The sequence below is a fragment of the Scleropages formosus genome, chromosome 9 (genome assembly GCF_900964775.1).
Source record: "Scleropages formosus chromosome 9, fSclFor1.1, whole genome shotgun sequence".
NCBI classification, from domain to species: Eukaryota; Metazoa; Chordata; class Actinopteri; order Osteoglossiformes; family Osteoglossidae; genus Scleropages; species Scleropages formosus.
In genome coordinates, this window is record NC_041814.1 from 9045731 (window position 1) to 9068005 (window position 22275).

At 42.6% G+C, this 22275-nt stretch overlaps 1 protein-coding gene across 2 annotated transcripts; it reads right to left on the reverse strand.

Moving 5' to 3' along the window:
• Nucleotides 1–293: 293 nt before the first annotated feature.
• On the reverse strand, nucleotides 294–12005 carry lhx4 (LIM homeobox 4). Of its 2 annotated transcripts, none has more exons than XM_018726747.2 (6): nucleotides 11927–12005; nucleotides 6870–7041; nucleotides 4156–4358; nucleotides 2790–2944; nucleotides 1264–1435; nucleotides 294–682 (listed from the first exon to the last, which is right to left on the reverse strand). In XM_018726747.2, the coding sequence occupies exons 1-6, from the start codon at nucleotides 12003–12005 to the stop codon at nucleotides 294–296; spliced, it is 1170 nt and encodes a 389-aa protein (XP_018582263.2). The 2 variants fall into 2 exon arrangements, with proteins under 2 accessions (XP_018582263.2, XP_029110879.1); XM_029255046.1 differs by having other exon boundaries at nucleotides 11996–12002.
• Nucleotides 12006–22275: the final 10270 nt, after the last annotated feature.

Consider the following 22275-nt stretch of genomic DNA (forward strand, 5'->3'; position numbering starts at 1 on the left):
TCTCGGCCAGCCTGCTCTATGTTCATCTCCTAGTCCCTAGCAATTCCAGTTTGACTGTTGTCTGGGGTCATGGGTGGAGTGGTGGGTTTTTGTATCTCCTTTCACGAAGTGGCACAGCTGAGTAATAGTCTCCATACCCTGCTCCTCCTTGACCCTTACTAGAAAACCAAAATATCAGATCTGGAAGATAGAAATGTAAAAAGCTTGCTTCAGTTTCTTTTTTTTTTTTTTTTTTTCCCCCCCATCTTCCCTCTGTCTGCTGTGTATACGAAATGGCTACTAGGCCTTGGCCTTCAAAACTGCGAGTGGTCCATCTCGTCCAGCCAGGATGCAGGGCTGGTAGGGAAGTCTGGGTAGCCCGTGCTGCTCTCTGTGGAGAGGTCGGAGGTGGGCCCTCCCTGCATGGTGCGCATGGCCTGGCCCGCACTGCCCTGAGGCCCTTGTGCCGCCAGGCTGTCCATAGGAAAGGCCAGGCTGCCCAGCAGTGGGGTGTGGCCGGGCAGGGAGGCAATGGAGGAGGGCGACTGGGGGAGACCATAGGGGCTGCCAGCCCGCAGCTCATGGTACGGCTGTCCGGTGCTGTCCAGGGGGAAGCCTCCATTCAGCAGGTTTCCATTCCCTACGTCACCCACGCTCCCATACAGGGCGTTGTTATGGCTCAGGTCTGACAGGATCTGGTCTTCTGCACAGTGGGAGGAGGACCATTGCATCAGTGACAGAATATGACAGCAATCTGGACATACAACTGATTTTGTTACTGTTTAAATGGCTTTAAACATTTCAACAGTGATAGAAGGGAAGGCATGAATGATGAAAATACTGTTAACTGTAGCCAACGAATTACTTCCTGCAGATGTCGCCCAGGGTTTGGCGAGTGGCTGAGGGAGCCGCTGTGATTTACAAGCAGACGCACGCGGCGGCCCCCCACAGGAGGCACAAAGCGCTTCCTCTCAGTCCCTCAAGTGCTGTTCCAGCAACAACAGCGCCCCAGAGCACTTTCCTGCTAATTGACTAAAAGCCTCGCCTACTTTATAGAGTTTGTGTGGCTGCCTTTTTGTTTCTCGTAAAAAATGGCTTCTCTTAAAGAGAGGCTTGGGGAAAACTTTACAAGCCCCCAAAACGTGCCCGTGAACGGAAGAAATACCTTAGCCATGGCAAGTTTGCTCAGACGTGGCCAGCCACTCTGTACAGTGACGCGAGAGGAGGGGCGCTACGACGAAAGTGAGCGAACCAGCCGAAGCCGAACCTCATGTAGACTCTGACCTCTGAAGCTGAGTTCGCTGTCGCTCAGACCCCCATCCTCTGCCGAGCTCTCCCGGTCTGCCTTGGCACCTCCGCGGTTGCGCTTCACATTCTTGTAGAACTGGCCCCAGCGGTGTCGGCCCGCATCCTTTTTCAACCGCTTCTCCTTGGCACGCCGGTTCTGGAACCACACCTGAACGTGTGGAGGCAAGCAAAGTCTCTGGGCATCAAATAAATTAAAGCGTGGACTTTCTTTCCTGCCAAGCACATAGGTTAACGGTTCTTCAATGTGCAATTTTGGTTATATTACACATTGAAACCTCTATCCATACCACACAGTGTTTAAGGACACAGGCTAAAGTAAGATGCTGTTTCAAGTCCCAGAAGGGTTCTTGCTTATTGTACTCTTGAGTACTTAAACTAAGTTGCTTCAGTAAATATTGATCTTTATAAGTGGACAGTGTTTTGTAAGCGGCACAAGCCTCTTTTGATAAAACCAAGCTGCCATAAATAAAATTCCAGTCTTGTGCTGTGGAATACTATTCACTTGTACATGTAACACAGGTATTTACAGTGCTTCTTGAAAGTTTGTGAACCCTATAGGGCTGGTCATTATTCTTGTATCAAATATTAAAATAAACTTATAAGAGCTAAACTTTAAATCTTAAAATAAAGTGGGCAGATGAATAAAGGGCAGCTGGTAGAGTAGTGGTTGAAGCTGCTACCTTTGTACTCAAAGGTTGCAGGTTTGAACCTCACTGCCAGCTGTAGTACCCTTGAGCGAGGTACTTACCCTAAATTGCTCCAGTGAAATTACTCACATGTATAAATGGGTAAGTAATTGTAACCTCAACACTGCAAGTTGCTTTGGAGAAAAGCATCAACTAAATTAATAAATGATTATGATTCACACAGCTGATTCAGCTTATCCACTTGGTTCTAAAAAAGCACCTTGGGGCTCACTTATTTTCGCACCTACACTACTTGCATTTTTCCACTACACTCAAGATTTCGTCTAAACCAGCATATGGAATTGATTATTACGCACCCTTTATGTCAGGTGAGAAAGGCTGCCTCTCATTCAATAATCGTTTTGTGGTAAAACTAAGGGGCCTAAGTAGTTCACATACTTTCAAACAGCACTGTGAGACATTGGATAGTACTGGTGCCTCACAGCTCTTGTGCTCTAGGTTTGGCTTTGGGTTTGAATCCAGCTTAGTTTGTGTGGAGTTGGCATGTTCTCCCTAGGTTTGCACGAGTTTCTCCTGGCTGCTCTGGTTTCCTCTCACAGTTCATGGATGTGTACCTCAGGCATATTGCAGAATCAAAATTATCCTTAGTGTGTGTGTGAGAGAGTGGATAACATGGATCTCTCACAAAGCTCTAAGTACTTTTAAATGGATAAGTAAATCATTGTTAGTAGCTAAATGTACAAACCTACTATTGTAAGTCACCTTGGACAAAGGCGTCAACTAAATTAAAGGTCAATACCGTAATAAGAGGATGGGCCTTTGTCCTGCCAGCAAAGATCTGCGTGGAGGACATACCTGAACCACCCTCATGTCCAAGCCCGTCTCTGAGGAGAGCTGTTCTCGGACATGTCGAGCTGGTTTCGGAGAGTTCTTGTAAGCGCTCTTCAGAGTCTCCAACTGCTTGGCAGTAATGGTGGTCCGCGGTCGCTTGGCTCCTGTTTCTGAGTCATCTTCAAAAGAGTGGAGAAGATCTCATAAAAAGTGAAATTGTAAAAACCAAACGCAAAACCATCAATATGTAGCCTTGGTAAATGACAAGTGTGGGAGGGACCACTTGATAATAGATGGGTTTCACTTCTGTACAACACAATTGGGGACAGGTCATACATCTGGAGGACGTTTCTTAAGAATTCACAAAATATGTTTTACAATAGAAAATCTTTTAAGTTTCAAGGAAAATATGAGAGAGATACTGCCACAACCATCTGACAGGGCTGCTGGAAGGAGATAAAGGGTTTGACCCCTTTGAGATGCTCCATCAGTACAACTCAGGCTGTAGGGCACATAAATCTCCCAGAGGGATGTAGGGAATGGGGAGTTATTGAGGCCCCTCCATAAATGTGCATTACATCACTTAGCATAATCAATGAGCATCGCATGGAAATCTCCATAAACACGAAGCCAGGGCTTTCAGCATCAGATACATAAAAGGTCACGTCAACCGAAGATTTAATAACCAGGATGTGGAGACCCTGAGGTATTTTTACTATGATTTCGTTTCTTCACTACCCTCTGCCTCACATCATCTCCTAGTGTCTCTGTTATTGTATACAACAGGGATGGGGTGCCTTTCTATCTGCAGAACCAGAAATCATTAACGGAGCCGCCGTGCCATGCCCAGGCCACGATTATCACCACAGCTCAGCAGGGAAACACCAAAATGATAACTGCCTGGTCTGCGGACATGACGCAGGCAACACTCAACACCTGCTCATTTGTGCGTTACTGCCGTACGCTGCATTACACTCCTCGTGAAGCTTAAATGGAATAATTCATTCTAGCAACAATCACTTATGGCCGCAAGATGCGCCGTCTGCCTACTGATTGTCACTGATTGCGCAACCCATAACACTAATGGTAGTGCAAATTCATTGAAAATTTTGTATTATATTTTTGAGCAAATTTGCTATTTCCCAGACAGCTGTATTCAGCATTAAATAAGAGGATAAAATACATGCCAAACTATTGACCGTACTGAAAAACAATCCTTTCAAATATTACTTACTTCACTTTCAATATTGTACCAGATTTCCACAGGTACAACTTTTTGTCCGTGCCCTATGTTAGGCAGGTGTATTGAGGGTGTTTTACTGCGGTACGTGATATACGCTGAGATAAGGGGTTCTGCAATGATCAGGAAGAACACGGAGGGAGCGGGTACCGTTCTGCTTGGCAGTCTCGTAGTCCACCTTGCAGACCAGCCTGCCATCCTCCATGAGGTAGAACTCATCCCCGGTGGCCAGCTGGCGGCTGCACATGACACAGGCAAAGCAGTGCAGGTGGTACACAAAGTCCTGTGCTTTTCGAACCACCTGCGTTGGGGGGATCCCCTGTTGACACGACGCGCACTTCGTCCCGAAGCGCCTACGAGCACACACACACACACACGAAAACACTCATGAGCGGGACACTTGACATTAGACACAATGGCCCCGTCTGTTCGTTCCATCAAGTTAACGCTGGTTTTGAAACACGGTGGACAGTAACTTGGAATAAACGGCAATAAACGGCTGCTTTCGTGCCGCCTCTTAAAACCGAAGCCTATTATCATTGCATAAGTGTTACGTTGCAAATGTGGAGAGCAACTCCTCGCAGCAAGCTTGACTCTTTGTTGATTCACAGCCCTGAATCAAGGTAGCGGGGCCCAGAGCGCCAGAGCAGTAGACATAGTAAATGTGCGGAAGACTATAAATCAGCCAGAATAAAGAGAGAAATAAAGCCCTCCTCCCAGCCAAGGTGAAGCTTCTCCGGTCCTGCTGGGAAACGCTACCCTGCCCAAGTTATCCGCTTCTTCTCTCTGTCCACCAGAAGACCCTCCCGCACGTGGTGGCAATTTTAACATTAAAAGCCCCCCTCCCCCCCACTGTCCCCTGGGCCAACTAACAAAGTTACCTTCCACTCCCTGACTCCTGAGCTTTTTAGGGCCCATTGAAGCCTTTGACATTAAAACCCCTCAAACGTGATTTGGTAAAAGCAAGTACTGATCCTGTTTTGGATAAAAGTCAAACCTAATTTTCTTCTTTAATGCCTCGGAAATTAAATCGTAAAAAAAAGGGGGGAAGAGGAAGGAAAGAGAAAGAAGAAAAGGGGCCAGAAATGCAAAGTTGACATTTGCTGTGCCCGTCTGGGGCTGCCCATGAACGCCATGGCCTCCCACTGCAAGAGCAGGAGCAGCCAGTAGGACTACGAATGTGCACCTTAGTGAGGGTCACTTGTATCCCCCAACAAACTCGCAAAGGTTGCAGCCTTGTCCTCGGGACTTGCTGCTCCGAACGCTGTCGCGACAGATGTCCTTACCCTCGCACGTCAACACGGTCACCGTCGAAGAACTGCACGCTAAAAGCGAAGGCATCGAAACCCTACAGTCCATAATTCAGACACTTCCATCTCCGCAAAATATGAAAACAAGCATCTTACAGCAGTGCTACTTTAAGGTCTGTGCTGCTGAAAGGAGTGAATCGGAGGCTGTGTGGCAATGTCAACATGACACCGTGTTGCTGTGGGACACTCAGACAAAGCTACAGATGCAGGTGTACGTTAAACAGGACAGGTCAGGGATCAAGGACAGGTGTTTCGGTCAACCTCCCCCCCCAAGACCTCAGATTAACAGTTCGGTACTGTAAAAATCCCCACTCTGCATTAAACAGGTGTTCCACATACTCAGCGCAGCAGTACAACCAATTATTTCCCTAGATATAATTCGGACTGAACGTCTGATCTTGTGATATAGAATTAAACAGTCGCAAGTAACCTGCATGTAACCTAATTTCCAGCAACCCAAACAGCCACCCGTCACATTCCCGATCTATGTGTTTGTACTGCGATCTATTTATTTGTATCACTTTTTGTCCCAGGGATTCACTTAAATTATTTCATTTTTATAGTTTCCCCCTGTGTAATCAGTTTGTTCTTTACCAAAACCAATTTACATACTTATCGATTCAGCAGCCGCTCATGTACTTGGAGATGAATCTAGTTCTTAGCCGCTCTGTTATTTGCTGTTCAAGCCGCTCCAACTCCATCGTTCGGAAGGTGGTGCTGCATGACTTGATCCCTGTGCCAAACAACCCTAGATGGACCTTATATTTGGTCAGTGCCCTTTTTTTTGGTTCTGTCACATGTCTGTGAATGCGCTGAATTTCTATACTTGTAAATATCTAACCTCAGTAACCACTCAGATGTGGTGGAATGAGCGACGACTCAGCCCGCGCTCCGTACTCTTTTTAAAGAGCATTAATTGTTCATAAGCGCAACATGTTGAAAACTTCCACACATTCATTAAAATTAAATAAATTTTTAGTATGATGAATATTTCCTGTCTTAATGCCTACTTTTTCTTTTTTGCTCATCTTTGTTTATGTAGGTCTCCATGTTACGAGATCAGCATAATTTCACACGTTGTATTTTCCCTGAGATGTACGTCGCTTTGGAGAAAAGTGTTTGCTAAATGAATAAACGTAAATGTAACTCATTCACATACAGCTTCTGCCGTTTGTACCTTGAGCACCGTTGCCACTATTTCATTCTGTACAAGAGTCTTGGAAAAAAATGGTGGTTTTCTAGCTTACGGAGATACTTCATGGGCCATGGTCATATATGTCCTCGTTCCATCTGCAGTAAGGTGCAAGTACTTTTATGAAGGAAGAAAAAAGAAAAGGGGGAAGATAAAGGGACTGCGAGTTTTGGCGTTTGGCCGTTCCATGCCTTGTTATGCTAGGAGAGCTTTTTCATTCCTTACCTAACAGGAGGCCTCCAAAATGTGACCGTAACATTTATGCAAGAACAGCACCGCAACCAGGCCGGTGAGTAGGCAGTTGCAACGTGATGAAAGAAAAGAGGATAAAAAAAAAAAAAAAAGTACAGGCAGGTTCTCACTTGAAGAAGTCGTCTTTGCAGTAGACGTTTCCAGCCCTGGAGAAGCACTTGTCGGCCAAGGGTGCCTGGCAGTCGGCGCACTTGAGGCACTTGGAGTGCCAGTGGCGGTCGAGCACCTTCAGGATGAACTTGTCCAGGATGTGCTGACTGCAGCCCGCGCACTGGGGGACTTCTGTTGGAGCAGAGAGAACACAAGGGCCCCGTTACCTTCCGATGACACATCGGCACTTCGAGCGCAACACTGTCGAAGGAACCTCGCAGCAGGCCGTTCTTCACTGTATCGCTTCTACAGCGGGCTGGGTTTCGAACTCGCAGCCTTCAGGTTCCACGGCACGGGCTCTAAGCAGGAGAGGACCCTCTGCCCACATTCCGACGCGCCGGTCGCACAGCAGAGCTGCAGCTTTTCACAGATTTCTGCCGGACAGGGATGATCTTGACAATAATCCTACTTCTCATCTCGAAGCATCACATCACATACACTACTGTTACTTATGATATTACTTTATTTGCTTTGGAATGGTGACGTCACTGGTGTTTGCTGTGGAGGAAGGAGCTCGATGGAAAGAGAAGATCCACTGAAGGGAGGAACATTCACAGGGAGAAGGAGCGGGTGAGAAAAACCCCACAGACGACGCTTATGAATATAAGAGGGACAAATAACTCGATTATACACACAAGATGCTCTCATTACAATGAGGAGCACTGGAGGAAGGAAAACAATAACGGGACATAATAAAGGGGTAATTAATTTTACTAACGGGGACGATTTAATTAATAGACGGGAGACTATAAACAAATAGTTAGAAATAAAGTTTATCACCAAAATAAAATTAAATTTAAGGAAAAATATCAAGGGGTTAAAGAGGATACATTACAGCTTTAAAATCGCTTTATAGTTTGCAGTTAAACTGTACAGTGATTTCGTTCAGTTTTATGCGTATTATATATGTGCAGTTCTGAATAGTTATTGGATGAATATTTTAAATATAATTATTACATAGAAATATCATCGACATGTTTTTTATATGGATCGATTTTTGGTACGACTTCACAGAGAAGGAATAAAGTCAGTCAGTCACTTAATCGTGTTTTACTGTTTAGTTTGTTTATTTCTAACGCCTTAATGGCATAAAACGTCTTTTAATCATGCGACTGCGGAAAACGCTCTCAAATGAATGAAACTGGGCGAATCTCTGTTTTTTTACACGGAAAATATATTAGACTTTATCTAATTTGGAGGTAATGAACAGAGTTTATTCTACACTATTTGTCTGTCTTCTGAACACTAATTGAAATACATACATCATCATATTTTTAGGGGCAGAATTGAGAAATATTACCGACCAGAATAAGGTAAATGCATTCATGTTTCACTCATCATTTATCATCATTTTGATAATATGCCACGGTATGAATCTTTCTTGAATTAAATTTCGAGGAATCATCAATATATTTTATTTACAATATGCTTCCTAAATCAGCAGCACTTTAATTTGTTACCTTAGTCTCATTTTGCAGTAATAATATTATTTCACAGACTAGTGTAACAATCATTGTGGTGACAATGAGACACTCACTAGCCTTATAATTTAACCTTTCTTTTAAATATTGTATCCTCTTCAGAAATATACACTGTATAGTGTTGGAGTTCTTTCCTGAGAGGGAGAGACTGAGCTGAGAAGAGGTGAACCAGTCAGGTGCGCACAAAATGAACTGAAATCGCTTCCAATGTTTTGCAAGACAAGTGATTTTAATTCGGGTGTTTATAAAAAAGGGGGGGGGGGGGGGGGCGACCTTTCGTCCTTCAGCCGCGAATCGCGTCACATCCCGACAAATCGCGACATTCCGCTTTTCCTTTACATCAAACAACCGCGAGCGGTTCAACACGTGACCCTCACTGTCAGACTCCTCGGTCCGAATCTGGGACTTGACGGGGTGTCACCGTTTGACGGCACGACGCGGCTGTCCGTATTTAGCACAAGTTCACGGCGATCGTGGGGCAGTAAAGTGCGCCGTCGCCCACGGGTGTGAACACAGCGTCAGCGAACAGACTTCTTCCCACAGACACGGGTCCGTAAGGCCTTTAAATCACCGCACACGCGCACAGCGTGGGTAGGCGCTCCATAACGGCTCTTATTAATCTATGCTCTCCGCCTAGGATTAATCATTAAAAAAAAAAAAAAAAATCAATTGAAACAAGAGAAGACACGGTAATGTCTGTAAGGCTGTCCACAGAAGAAGAGTAATGCGCTTAGTTTTATTCACGGCTCCGGAACAAGTATCGCCCCAGCAAACCACAAACGACATGCTGCGTATCAGTTTCAGTAACAATATTATCTGTCAATAGTCGGAGGTGTTTCATGAATTGTGTCGATTTGGGAAAAGGCTTAACGCGGCTGCTGGAAAAGCTTTCAGTGCCGGCGGTGAGGTGAAGCCTCCTTTTTACACCACTTTGGCACCGCGTTTTCACAATAAGTGCTGCCACACTTTCCGTGGCATTAATTAAAAGAAGCGAGGCTATAAATAAAGCTCCGTGTCAGCGTACATGTTCCTGATGATTTCGGTGAACCCATTTAATAGGCGGCTCCGCACGGGGCGAAGAGCGGCGCGAGCGGGGAGCGCGAGGGCGGCGCGAGGGCGGCGCGAGGGGAGCGCGCCGGGCCGCAGGGGCCGCCGGGTCGGACTGCTCACGGGACAGCGCTGCGGGCCGCTCCATCGCGGGGCCGCGCACTTGGCAAAGGCACCTGGACTGGAGCACTTCCCCTTGGCTCGCGGGCCCCTAAATGCATTACAATATTCCCAATTGTCGCTCTTCGCTTCCCTCATCAGAACGCCGAGTGCTGCTGTCATTCATTATTCTCTCTTCGTTTCCTTTCTGACAGGACCCTGCTACCTCACCTCCTAAACCATCTGAATTCATCGCTTATTATTATTATCATCATCATCATCATCTTTTAAAATATGACCTTCTGTCCCAAGCAGCAGTTTACAATGAAAGGTATTCTATTTTACAGCGTTTTTTTTTTCCCCCCTCAACAGATGGGTATTTTTTACTGCATCAGTACAGAGTAAAGTACCTCGACCAAGAGTAGCTCCTGTAGTAGGAGCGCAGTTCGAAGTGGGGACAGTCACGTTGTATTTCTGCAATACTGTACTGCCGCCAGTTTCAAATATAAGCCTGATAAATGCACTTCATCTTTGACATGGGACATTTTGAAGAAATGCACGATTTTTTCCCCCCATTATTTACATAAATGTTAACAGATGTACACCTTTAAATACAAATTGTAGTGACTAGCTGTAGATGATCATCTGTACAGTTTATTAATCCAAATTAACAGCAAAGATGGAAAAGTGTGATTTCGGATCTAGAATTAAATCGCACAATATTTAGGAAAAGGCAAAAAAAAACATAATGTTAATACATGGACAAGTGAATATAATGTGCGGCACATTTGTAGATTATTAATGCTGGGTCAAAGCAGGACAGAGTTAATAAAAGTCTTGAAATATATGACGGCCGGACTGAATTATTGTAACACCATATGTACAGATTATTTAAAACAATGTTGCACTACAAAATATTTGAAAATACTTTAGCCCGTTTTGTTTAAAATGTAATAATATTATTATTATTAATATTTTTTCAATGTAGATTAAATGGATTGAGCATTCAGGTTTTTAGTTACTTTTCTGACTATAAAATTAGTAAATATATACTGCAGGAGGAATGTTATCAAATCTACATTTTTCGATTTTATACCTAATATTAATGGGAATTTAGCACAGCCCCCCCCCCCCCCCCCCGCATCCATTAGTTTTAATCTATAGAAGAAAATGTGATATGTAATAAATGAACCGCATGTCCACATTCCAGTAGCTTAGATATGAATAATTAGGTCAGGAATTCATCCCATTGAAGATGCACTCTGATTGTGCCATCAGATTATATGGGCCTAGTAGAGATTAACATGCTGGAGATAAAGAGCAGATGCGAAGATAATAGGTAATTTTTTACTGTGATGTTGATAATTCTGCAGACATCAAATATGGAGAAAATTTAAAAAAAAAAAAAAAAAAAAAAAGCCTACGTACATATATAAGATATACACACACACACACACACACACACACACACACACACACACATATAATGTAGAAGACACAGTTTTCCCGGAGCACATAAAGCCATGTTCTTTCCATCCCTTCCTGAAAAAAAAACGGCCTTATTGGCTTTTAGTTTTAGTTAATTAAAGCAATTGATTTTGCAAATGCAATTTCAGCGTGATTCATGATGATTTCGAACCAAACAGAAAGAGCTATTGACCAAGAACTTGAATTTAAATTTAGATCCCAGCCGGTAATAAAATGCACAGGTTTATGTGATACATACTTGATACGTGTTTGAAAGGCGAATGTGGTCCAATTCCGGCACACACACACACACACACACACACACACACACACACACACACACACACACACTGCATACACGCCGCACACACACACACGCGCTGTGGAATGAACCCTGATCCCTCATCTCTGACATCTCTCTCTCTCTCACTCTCTCACACACACACACACACACAGATTCCAAAGGAGCATCAGTTGACTCTTACATACAATCAAGGACCAAAACTTTCTTTTCAGCACCGTCAACAGATATAATTACAGAGACACCGAAGGAAAATTTGTGTCGCAATGAAGAGACGAGGCGAGTAACAAGAGACACAAGACCGAACATGATGCCGATCGACAGTTCCGTCAAAAAAAAAAAAAAAAAAAAAAAAGCACAAGTGCTTCATAAAGTCAAAGAGCTGTGCTTTACTCATGTGGGGTCAACCTTGCACAGGACATCATACGTTCTGATGTAAGGTGTTGACATCAACACACACGCAGTCTGACAAATGCCACACCATCTTTCACGAGCATTTCCTGGCCATTTAAATGGAATATTACACATTTCTGTGCCCTAGACCAGTACACTGCAGCATTCCCGGTCCATGCACTGCAATTAGTGGATGAAATGATCAATAAAAAGGGAGAAAAGGCCTTACGTTGCATTGGCACTCCGAGTATGTCTGGTAGACTCTTCACCGGGCTCTCCGTTGGTATGACAGCCGTACTTTGCATCATTGTGATCCAACAATGTAAAAATTCACACACACGCACACTAGCGGGCGGCTGTGTGTCCCCTTTTATATCTCACGTAAAAATAAAATAAAAAAAAAATATATATATGCATATAAAAAGGACGAGCCTCTTTTCTCGTGTCAAGGCTCCGCTCTCCCGTTCTCGAGTTTTATTTATCCGGGACAGCCGTCGAAGGCTCTGCGGGTTCTGGCCGCGCTGTTTTGGTGTGGATCGAACAGGCTGCTTGATTCATTCACACTGCAGGGGTAGTCATGACGTCAGCAGGCGCCGAGGCTCCGCCCAGAGGCCGGAGGACAGCAGCCATTGGCTGACGGCGGGCGGAAGTGTTCCGCTCGCGAGCGCCAGGTAACGCACTGTAAAGGCGGGCTGTGGAGCGCAGGGGCGGGAGGCGGTGGGGACCTGAGGCGAGGGCATTAAATGTGAGCGGCGCTCCTCCTCACGAAAGGTTTGTCCAACAAGCGCAACCTCTGTTTGTATGTGTTAAATAGAATTAATTTAAATTATTTAAAGATATTGTACATTAAGGTAGCAATTGAAATTAATTGTTTAAGTGTTTCCCCGCAGAGCAACAACCACCACCAGCCAGGAGCAGGACTTCATTCATGGTCAGTTCGAAGCTTAATAATGTGACCTGTTAGGTGCGCATTTTCGTAGGTGTTTATCGTAAACATGATGCTCTATTTGACAGAAAAAGTGCGAGAATGCGTACCACTGTGTGTAATTCACTGTAGCCCGGCGGCAGGCTGTGCGGAGCGCATTTATGCATTACTGGCCCCGACAGCCAAGCTCCTCAGGCTGGGGACGAGTCGAGCGCTCCCTCCCTGACAGTCAGTGTTCATTTGAGTCCAGAGGCGGAGGATGGTCCCTCTGGAGGTTTGCCGCTTCAGTCCAGATGAACTCCGCATTCACATCCAATTCTCCTCAAGGACGCGGCGGAACCCGCAGAATGCGCGGCGCTCCCCCGTCCCTCCCAGGGCCGACCCACAGTTACCGTACCGCCGCCGCCGAGTGAGTGCCCTCCCTGCTACCTCCTAGTGTGGATCCACAGTGGTAACGGTAATAATGATCACACTCAGTGTCATAGTACACTTTTTTTTAATAGAAATTACTAAGTACAGCCCTTTCAGTCATGCACAATAGATTAATATATTATAATCTATTAGGATATTAATAAGGAATAATATCTGCCTAAAATCCGCATTATTATAAACCATAGTTAAATAGTTTCATTAATAAAATTCCTGTGAACAGGTGAACAGCGCGGTAAAAGCTGCCTCCACACGTCCGGAATCCTAATTAATTGTAAGGCTTATATTATGGTGTTATACAGTGTCACACATACGGTAAATAACCATTACACTGACTGGCACACATTCAGCACTTTATTGCTCATAGAGAGGACAGTTTTCTCAGTGAAAGAGTTTCTTTATTTGAGATTCTTTTGTTAATGGATACACTTTTTTTTTTTTTTGCGCGCATGTATGTGTACAGCTGCTTCTGGATTTATTTTTCTACATTTTATATGTGGCCAGAACATACATACCAAAAAAAAAAAAAAAAAAAAAAGTACACTCCACATCAAAATTGATGAAATATGTTTTTAAAACAAAATGCAATTAAACATATTAGTAACCTAAAGAAATTTCTTGCCGAGTCATGTAACGTGTACATGTAACGTGGATTATATGGCAATTCGCGAGGTATAAACGTACCGTTACCAAAATGTACTTTGAAATGCCACACACACTTTGGCTCAGTTTTACCAGTGTTGAACACTCACATGTATAGTATATATTCAAATATACATGGGTTTTTAAAGTAATGTCTCGCTCCTCCTGTTTTCGCCTACATATATCGCCCAAGACAGGAAAAATCGCAACTGACAATATTTTAGTGATTAATCCTGTGTACAGCGGTGTAGTAAATGTTCAGTGTGTGTTTTATCATCGCACCACGACGCGATCGTGCCTCCCTTTGGTTCAAATGATTATCCCTCCAGCGATACATTACTACACTGTATTTATCAAGTAATTATCAAAACATCTCAATTCACCCGGCACTTAAAAAAACAATGAAACGATTCAAATATTAGTGACGTTCGCAATTAATCAGATATCATTGAAAGCATTTTGAATGTATTATTTAAAGTAATAGGTGAGTTACGGTAAATGAACACGGATAACATAACAATAAGTAAATTTACTAAATGTGTTCGGAACTGAGATTCTTATACCAGCTTTGTTTAGTCTTTTTTAATTTATCCTTAATTTCTTCGTGATTGGAGTCGGGTAGGAATGGGCTTACCTGTATTTTTATTATAAGGATGAAAATGATCTCACAGCTCCACAGAAAGAATGTACTTTTTTTTTTTTTTTTTAATAACTGTTGCTATTGATCCGGTAAACGAAGTCCAGCCCCCTCCTTCTTTTCATATTAATCTCCACTGCATCCCAAGCAAAAGCTGCAAATATGTCCTGCACGTGTGGTAATATTGTTTTCTCAACCTACCTAGTCGGATGTCTAATCTTCTTAAAATAGACAAACTATGCTTGTGCTTTTTTTTTTTTTTTTCTTTTTTAAAAAAAAAAAAATGTACGGACTCTGCTGTTTTAGACGCCCTTATAAAGACCTGAAGCCTAGTTTTGTTTGTTTCAAAAAGTGTTTCGTTTTTGGTAATGTGATTTGGCGAGGAAACCCGTCAAGCTGGTTTACTCTGAGCTCCGGCACCGCCGTCCAAAACGAACTCTACACCACATGTATCCACCGTGACGCACTGGTGTCGCACACACATTCATCTTCATTTACATTATATTATCTGTGATCATAGCCCCCCGCTAAAATCTTTCAATTATGATGATTGAAAAATACATATCTGGCTTTAAAATGCACTAAGAACTAAATGACCTTAAAGTATTAACATCTCCACACACACACACATTCGTGTTGAAAGGAAAATCTATGACTCTGTTCCACTATCTCGTAGAAAATACTGTACAGCTGTATACCGCTGGTTTCCGACCCTAAAAAGCCTACTAAGAATTAAACAATTTAAAACGATTAACGTAGTAACAGTGAAAAGAAAATAACGAGTTGTACTTCTAGGTGTCCATAACTGCATGTGAAATGTCACGTTGTAATTTTGAGTGTGCAGCTGCGATATTTTCCACATGTCCTTGATGTGCCTCAACGAGAAGGGCAGTTTGTGAAAAGTAATAAGCGGTACCCATGTGTACAAGCGAAGAGACTGCCATTCATTACAAGGGGCGACTTTTTTTGACTTTGCTGTTGACCTTGTCACCTCCGATTAGATGTTATTTCCCTGGACTTCGAGAGTAAGATTAACACGTTTGTCGTGAACAGTGAATGAAGTCCAGTAGGTGCCTTTCGTTCGCGTCCCCCTCCTAAGGTGTGTTCCTCATAGCTCGTGTCCTGGTGGAAAGCACGAGTTTCGGGTGTGTAGGGCTGCTGTCAGTGTTGCCCATTCCAGTACCAGTTGTGATGTAGCGTCCTTGTTCACGGCACTTACCTTAAAAGGGCAGGAATACCCTGCTGCGTACCTGGTAAGTCCTCGTAAAGTTGATCGTCTAACGTTGCAAGTGACCTTGTACATAGGTGTGGGGTAAATACAGTGAGTGTGTCGGCAAAGTGCAGTGTAGAAACCAGGGCTCAAACTTCTTTTATGTTTATAGAAAAGGGAAACGTTATTATGAACTGATTTGAACCAACTTGGGTGTGGGTGAAGAAAATCCAAATTTGCATTTCCAGTTTGAGTCCCAATACGCCGCTTAAAGCCTATGTCGCACAGTTTCACTCGAGTAAATGCAGCCCTGCTCTTCTCTGTACCGCACACGGTCTCTCTGTCTGTGTCAGCAGGTGACCCTGCGCTCCACCTCTCTCTCTCTCTCACACACACACACACACACACACACACACACACACACACACACACACACACACACACCTTGCCTCTGTGTTCCACCTCACATACACAACCTTATCTCTGCGCTCCACCTCGCACACAGCGTGACCCCCCGCGTCCCTTAACGTCTCCGCGAGGACAGCGGACGCGTCATAAATAGAGGAGGCTCACGCCTGGTTTACCTGACTAGTAAATGTCAGCTTTGATATACAGTTATGCATGACTTTTAAACAAGCATTTTCCCTTAAAAAGACTCACCGACATATTTCTCGGTAATGATTCAGAGTGCATCGTCCAGAAACGTCGTTTTTATCTGTAAAAGAGCCTTTATAGCTGTCGATGTTAAATACTAGAGCTGTAAAATACCTATAGTGATGAATGAGAAATCTTTGATTCTTGGACATGAAAATGGAAAAATTAAATGAGAAAAAAAACGCCTCTTTTTAAAAATTTTTTTTTTGCCACATTTACATTTCCCACTAAAAGTTTAGTGCATTTTCAAAACGCATCACCACCACCAAAAGCAAAACTGCAGATTGCTGAGCCCACAACAATTTTTTTTATACAAGTAATATAAGAAGAAAAAAAAAAAATCGCAAAATATTACGATGGGTTAGTGACACAGGTGTAACACCCCGATATTTGTGTCATATTCCATTCCGTACCATATTCAATATTCCCTGAGCAGCTGTTACGGCGCACGTCAGTAGTACCACAGACACGTGTACGGTGTACTCACCATACCCTATTTCTTCACTTTGCACTTACTCTCTGCCAATGCTTTTACATTTTTTAAATGTAAAACGTGCCGCCCCCGAGGCAGAAATCAGGGTAATTAAGCCTGGATGCAGCTGTTAATTTGGTCTTGATCTGACTCGCGGGACACATGTTAAATATGACTGAGGAGACGCGCATGTATAAGGAGGAAATGTGACAAGCGCCTGGCCACGGCTGGTGGTCAGCGGGATCGCTCGTCCTACCTACGCAGGTGTGCAGCCTGACTGGCAGCCGCGGCGCAGACCTACCTGCTCTGTGACGTGGGAGCGCGCGCGCTCCTCACGCGGAGCTGCCGACGGGGGTGGCGCGCGGCAGCAGGTGCTTTCGTTTTCTCTTTCCCGCTTTGTCTTCGTTCGTAAGCGACTGAAAAGAGCCCGCGGGAGGCCGAGGCGTGTACCGCACGCACAGCTCCGCTCTCCACTCCAGGTCTTCGCTAGAAACGCGCGGAAATGGAGACTGGGACCTTAGGAGAGGGCAGGCACAAAATTAAATTGCACTTGCGGGCAAATTCTATTAGGGAATAGTTATTGTCTCTTGACAGCTCCTGTCCATTTACCTAATTAGTTGAAGGACGAGCTTGTACATTGTTTGAATCAACAAAACGACGGCGTATTCCAGTACGAAACTGCTTTCCTTTGGACTTGACTGCACTTTACCGTTTCATTTACAATAGATTTTGTACAAATGTAGGTAATGTGTCCATAATGTGATTGCGGCAAGTTAAATGCACTGGGCTTCTCTACGACTGCAGCTCAGTCCACTGTACAAAGCTGGGGGACTTGCAAAGTGATCGTAAAGGTGCAATTTAATTGTATAATAATGTTTTCAAACGGAGAAAAATCGTCTGGTTAAATTGTACACCGATATCAGTACACGAGAAACACTGAATGTAATAGTTATTAAGTAATTATTTCCCTCTTTTTGTTGTACTTAGCGGCAACTTTGAAGAAACATGTAAAGGCTGATACAAATTACGAACGATGGAAGTGAACAATGAAGATCTTTATTCTTTACAAAATGTAAAATGTCATATTATGACATGTGAACTTAGTACATAATCATGTATGCGTGCCGAATGTGCTGCCAATGTACTCCTGACACCAACATTGTCTAAATGAACGACACTTTTGAGTTACAAACAGAGAAATCCCTTAGGACCATTAAAATACATCAGAATGTCTCGGACGGGTGGGGGTGGGCAGCCACTGGTACTTGGACCCCGAGAGGTTAATATTTCTATTTCTTTGTGAGTTTCTTGTTTTCCTCTCCTCAGTTACCGGTTGCTTTCCTTACTGATCGCTGGCTCTCCGTTATATGCTCCTTATAATAAGAGTACTCTACCAGTTATCCTCAAGTCGAGTAATTGAATGTGGAAATCATTTCTTATGATTTAGTAAAAAGAAAATATTCAGAAGAGGGGGGGGGGAAAAAGGCAAATCTCTTAAAATGAACAATTACTTTTTTAATTTTATGAAAATCAGCATCTTTAAGTGGCATATTTCAATGAAACAAATGTAATCTAAAGTACAGACTCAAGCCTATTTAGCAGTTAAGGGCCATATTAATTGCACTTCAAGTTTAAATTAAAGCATAAAATCAAATTACCAAAAATATATTTCAAATTATTTTCTAACATACAATCAAAGACTTAATGGATAAGTAAACCAAAATAAATAAAAATGAAAAAAACAGCATTGTTTACATATTTTATCGTTCCAGGTTCTACTTAGTGTAGAAAGTAGCACAACTTAAATTTCACAAATACAAATTTTAATTTAAGTCCATGTTAGGAATGATGTAAGCCCTAGAGGAGCATGTGGTTTCAGCGAACAATAAAATGTTTTCTTGGAAGGCTCTTGGAATTTGTAAAAAATAGTGCCCAGGAGATTAGAAGAACAACAAAAGTGGACACACATGCACAGATACAAGTTCCAATGGCAGTTGGCAGACCAATGAAAGTTGAATTGGCACAACCAGCTGGACTGGAGTATGGAGCGGAGATATTGGGAGTACACACCTTTCAATGAAAAAAGAAAACTTAATCTTTCCATATAGATGGATGAAATGAGTTCTCCAGGAAGCAGAAAATTTGAATCAAGGATTTTAATTAATCGAATTACTTGAGTTAGTGGAGGAATCATTTACCCTACTCTGTGTGCTCAGTAGGTTGAATAATCACTTAGTTGGAGTTGAATAACGCACTTGGGGTTGAATAATCATTTGGTAGGTCAAGGCTCTGATTAAAGAAGCAAGGCTAAATTTAATTGGATGGTAAACATTATCCACAAGTTCCTTTACCTTCAGTAGGAGTAGAAACCCTCCACACTTAGAAATAAGCTGCTTTTTGGGTGTTTTCTGCAAGCCCTTAACAGTATTTGACATCTGACCTTAGAGGGGCTAGTTTCATTGTTAACCAGTAACCAAACTTTATACCCATGCATAGTAACACAGTCGGGCAATGTTGCGTGAATGGGAAGAATGGCTATAAAAACAAAGTCATATTTTAAAGTCAAACACAAGTTCTAATTAGATTCTAATATGGAACCAAGACTAGATCAATAGGAAACGGAACACATGCTGGGTGTTGTAGCCCAGCTTTGGAACCATTATAATTTGGCCTATGTATTTTATCATTATGTGTTGGGTAATTTCCCTGTGCTGTTTTCACAGTCACTCATAGTTGGCTTATGCAAATCACTGCAGTATTTTCAATTTTTATGATCTATTGCATTGGTTAAGAAAGCAACCAATCATGTTGGGTCTCCTCATTAACCCACTAAGCCTGGTTGGTGTATATCCGTATATATATATATATATATATATATATATATATATATATATATATATATATATATATGTGTGTGTGTATATATATATGTGTATATATATATAGGTGTATATGAATAAATTTTTACCCATTATTTGCAGAATAGAGTATAGATTAACATACTAAGCATTCATTAAGCTACTGAACTGTCTTAAATTTCTTCTACTCACTACTGTCTGTTAGATATAAATGCTAGTCATTTTTAAATACTGATTTTCGTACTTAAATCAAAAACTGGAACTAAATTGAATTCTGAGATAACTGTCTAAGAACTCATGGATTAAAAGTAACTCGGGTCTATGTCAGTACTGGACATATAAATTAGGTTATTTGAGTCTGGCTTACTAGGTCTCAACCCATATTCATTATGTGTTTTACATTTATGTACTAGGTAATTTCCTTGTGCTGTTTTTACGGAACAATTCACAACTGGGTCACAGAAATCACTGTCGTATTTTCATTTTCTATGATAACCATGATGTAGGGTTATCGCTGTAACCTTAGAAGCTCAGTGTTAGTGTAATGTGTGCTCTGTTCGTTAAACTGATCCAGCTACGAGGAATGCATTACTTTCAGTGCAGCTTTTTTCAGTGATATAGCCTTTTGTACATTAATACCTGTTTAATGTTTTTGAAAATATGTGAGGCCTATGTTGTGGTATCTTTTGTTTACGGGATAGACCAAAAGGCAGTGGAGAACATCAATAAAAGGCTGACTGACAGACCTGGGAAGTAATCCAAGCTCATATTGGAAAAGCAACAGCCTATGTGAGAAAGACAACTGGGTGGTCCAGACAATGAACTCAATAATGGTATTATTAATGTGTTTTTGAAGTGTTCCCTCAATATAAAAATATTAGCACCAACATGCAATGAGGTCTGGAATGGCAGCTGGACCAATTTTGACCTACTCCTGAAGCCCATTTTTCAGGTTTCGTGGGCCTCATACCATGTTTGTGAAATCACCTTAAACGTAAAGATGTTTTTTTTTTTCTTTTTTTGCTTTAATCAGATCTAGTTTAGGATACTAACACATGCTGTTGCTGAAAGAATACTAGGGAACTATCCGCTTCAACTGAAATTGAACTGGGAACTGAGTATGCAAGAAGTGAGTTCATTTGTTGACAAGGTTAGAGAAGAGCTAAGTGATAACTCACCCCTTTCTCATCTCTAATAGATTGTGAAGCACCCTGATATTTTGCTATGAAGCATTTCTTGCTGAGGGACATTGCGTAATTTAAATCAAATATGCACACACACACACACACACACACACACACACACACACACACACACACACACACACACACACACACACACCTTCTGAACCGCTTTTCCCATACGGGGTCGTGGGGAACCGGAGCCTAACCCGGCAACTCAGGGTGAAAGGCTGGAGGGGGAGGGGACACACCCAGGATGGGACGCCAGTTCATCACAAGGCACCCCAAACAGGACTTGAACCCCAGACCCACTGGAGAGCAGGACCCAGTCCAACCCACTGCACCACTGCGCCCCCTTAAATCAAATATATTTAAATATAATACAGGACAGCCAGAAACTAGCGACTGAGCGCTGATGTACAGTATGCATACCTATATTACTTTATACAACACACATATTACTCTCTGAAAATGCAAAAAACAGTACATTTATTGCCCAATACAGAACACATAGTACCCAGTACCACATACATATCACCTTGTGCGACATGCATATCACCAAACATATGAATTATTTAAAATAATAATAATCATAAACAAGAAGGATAAGATGCATCATAAACAGGAAGAATAAATGTTCTACGTTGTATTTTATTTCAATCATTTGTGTCATTGAAAAGTCCTGTCCTTATGCTATAACTTAATGGCGCTGAATGAGAATCTGCCTTGTCCTTGTGATGGAAGTCTAACTTTAAATAGAGATTAAAAACTTAGCCTGGCAATGTAATCCATTCAGTACTTCTTCTTTTGCCTGCTTATGGGCCATACATTAAACAGATCGAGAAGGGCTTATGCGACACCGGAATCCTATTAGTGTAGCTTGCAGGATGCAGAAGCATACTAGGTGTGTGGTGTGATGGGGGGCATGCAGGAGGTGTAGTGCATGGGGAGAACGGAGTGTATGGGGGAGTGTGTAATGTGAGGGTGACGTGTATGTACGAAGGCAGCATGTGGTGGGTGGAGAGTGTGGGACTAGAGAGTGGTTCACTGGTTTGTGTGTGTGACATCTGTACTTCCCATGCTTTATTGGTGGGGATACATATAATGTTCAAGGTTAGACCTAAGGCAGGGGATCGCACTTATCTCTGACGTAGTGGGTTTTCTCTGTTAGCTGCAGAAGGCTCTCCCAGCCAGATAGTTAGCAGATTTGTCAAAAATGAATAGTTATTGCTTAGCTGATGTTCTAATAGAATGCAACTTTATAGTTTAATGTTCATTCATTTAGCTGACTCTTCTCTCCAAAGCAACTGACGGTGTTAAACTGCTTGCAGTCATTTCTTCCCCATTTATACAGCAGAGCAATTTTTATTGGAATAATTTAAGGTAAGTATCACACCTTGCTGTAAGGTTCTTCATTAGGTAGGCAGTAAGCAATGACTAACTACTGTGCAGCCCCCGCATCTTTTTTGTATGTTTATGTAGTGGCACATTTTACTGGAGAAATTCAGTACCTTCTCAAGGTTAATACAGCATAGCCTGTGCAGATACCGCAATGCATATGTATGAACTA

Bases quoted from the DNA above. Each gene is read 5' to 3' on its own strand.
- lhx4 (XM_018726747.2), bottom strand. From the start codon at position 12,005: ATGATGCAAAGTACGGCTGTCATACCAACGGAGAGCCCGGTGAAGAGT. The intron at 4,359-6,869 runs GTGAGAACCTGC...GTGTGCTCGTAG, and splicing joins TGCAAAGACGACTTCTTCAA to GCGCTTCGGGACGAAGTGCG. The intron at 1,436-2,789 runs GTATGTCCTCCA...CCACACGTTCAG, and splicing joins TGGACATGAGGGTGGTTCAG to GTGTGGTTCCAGAACCGGCG.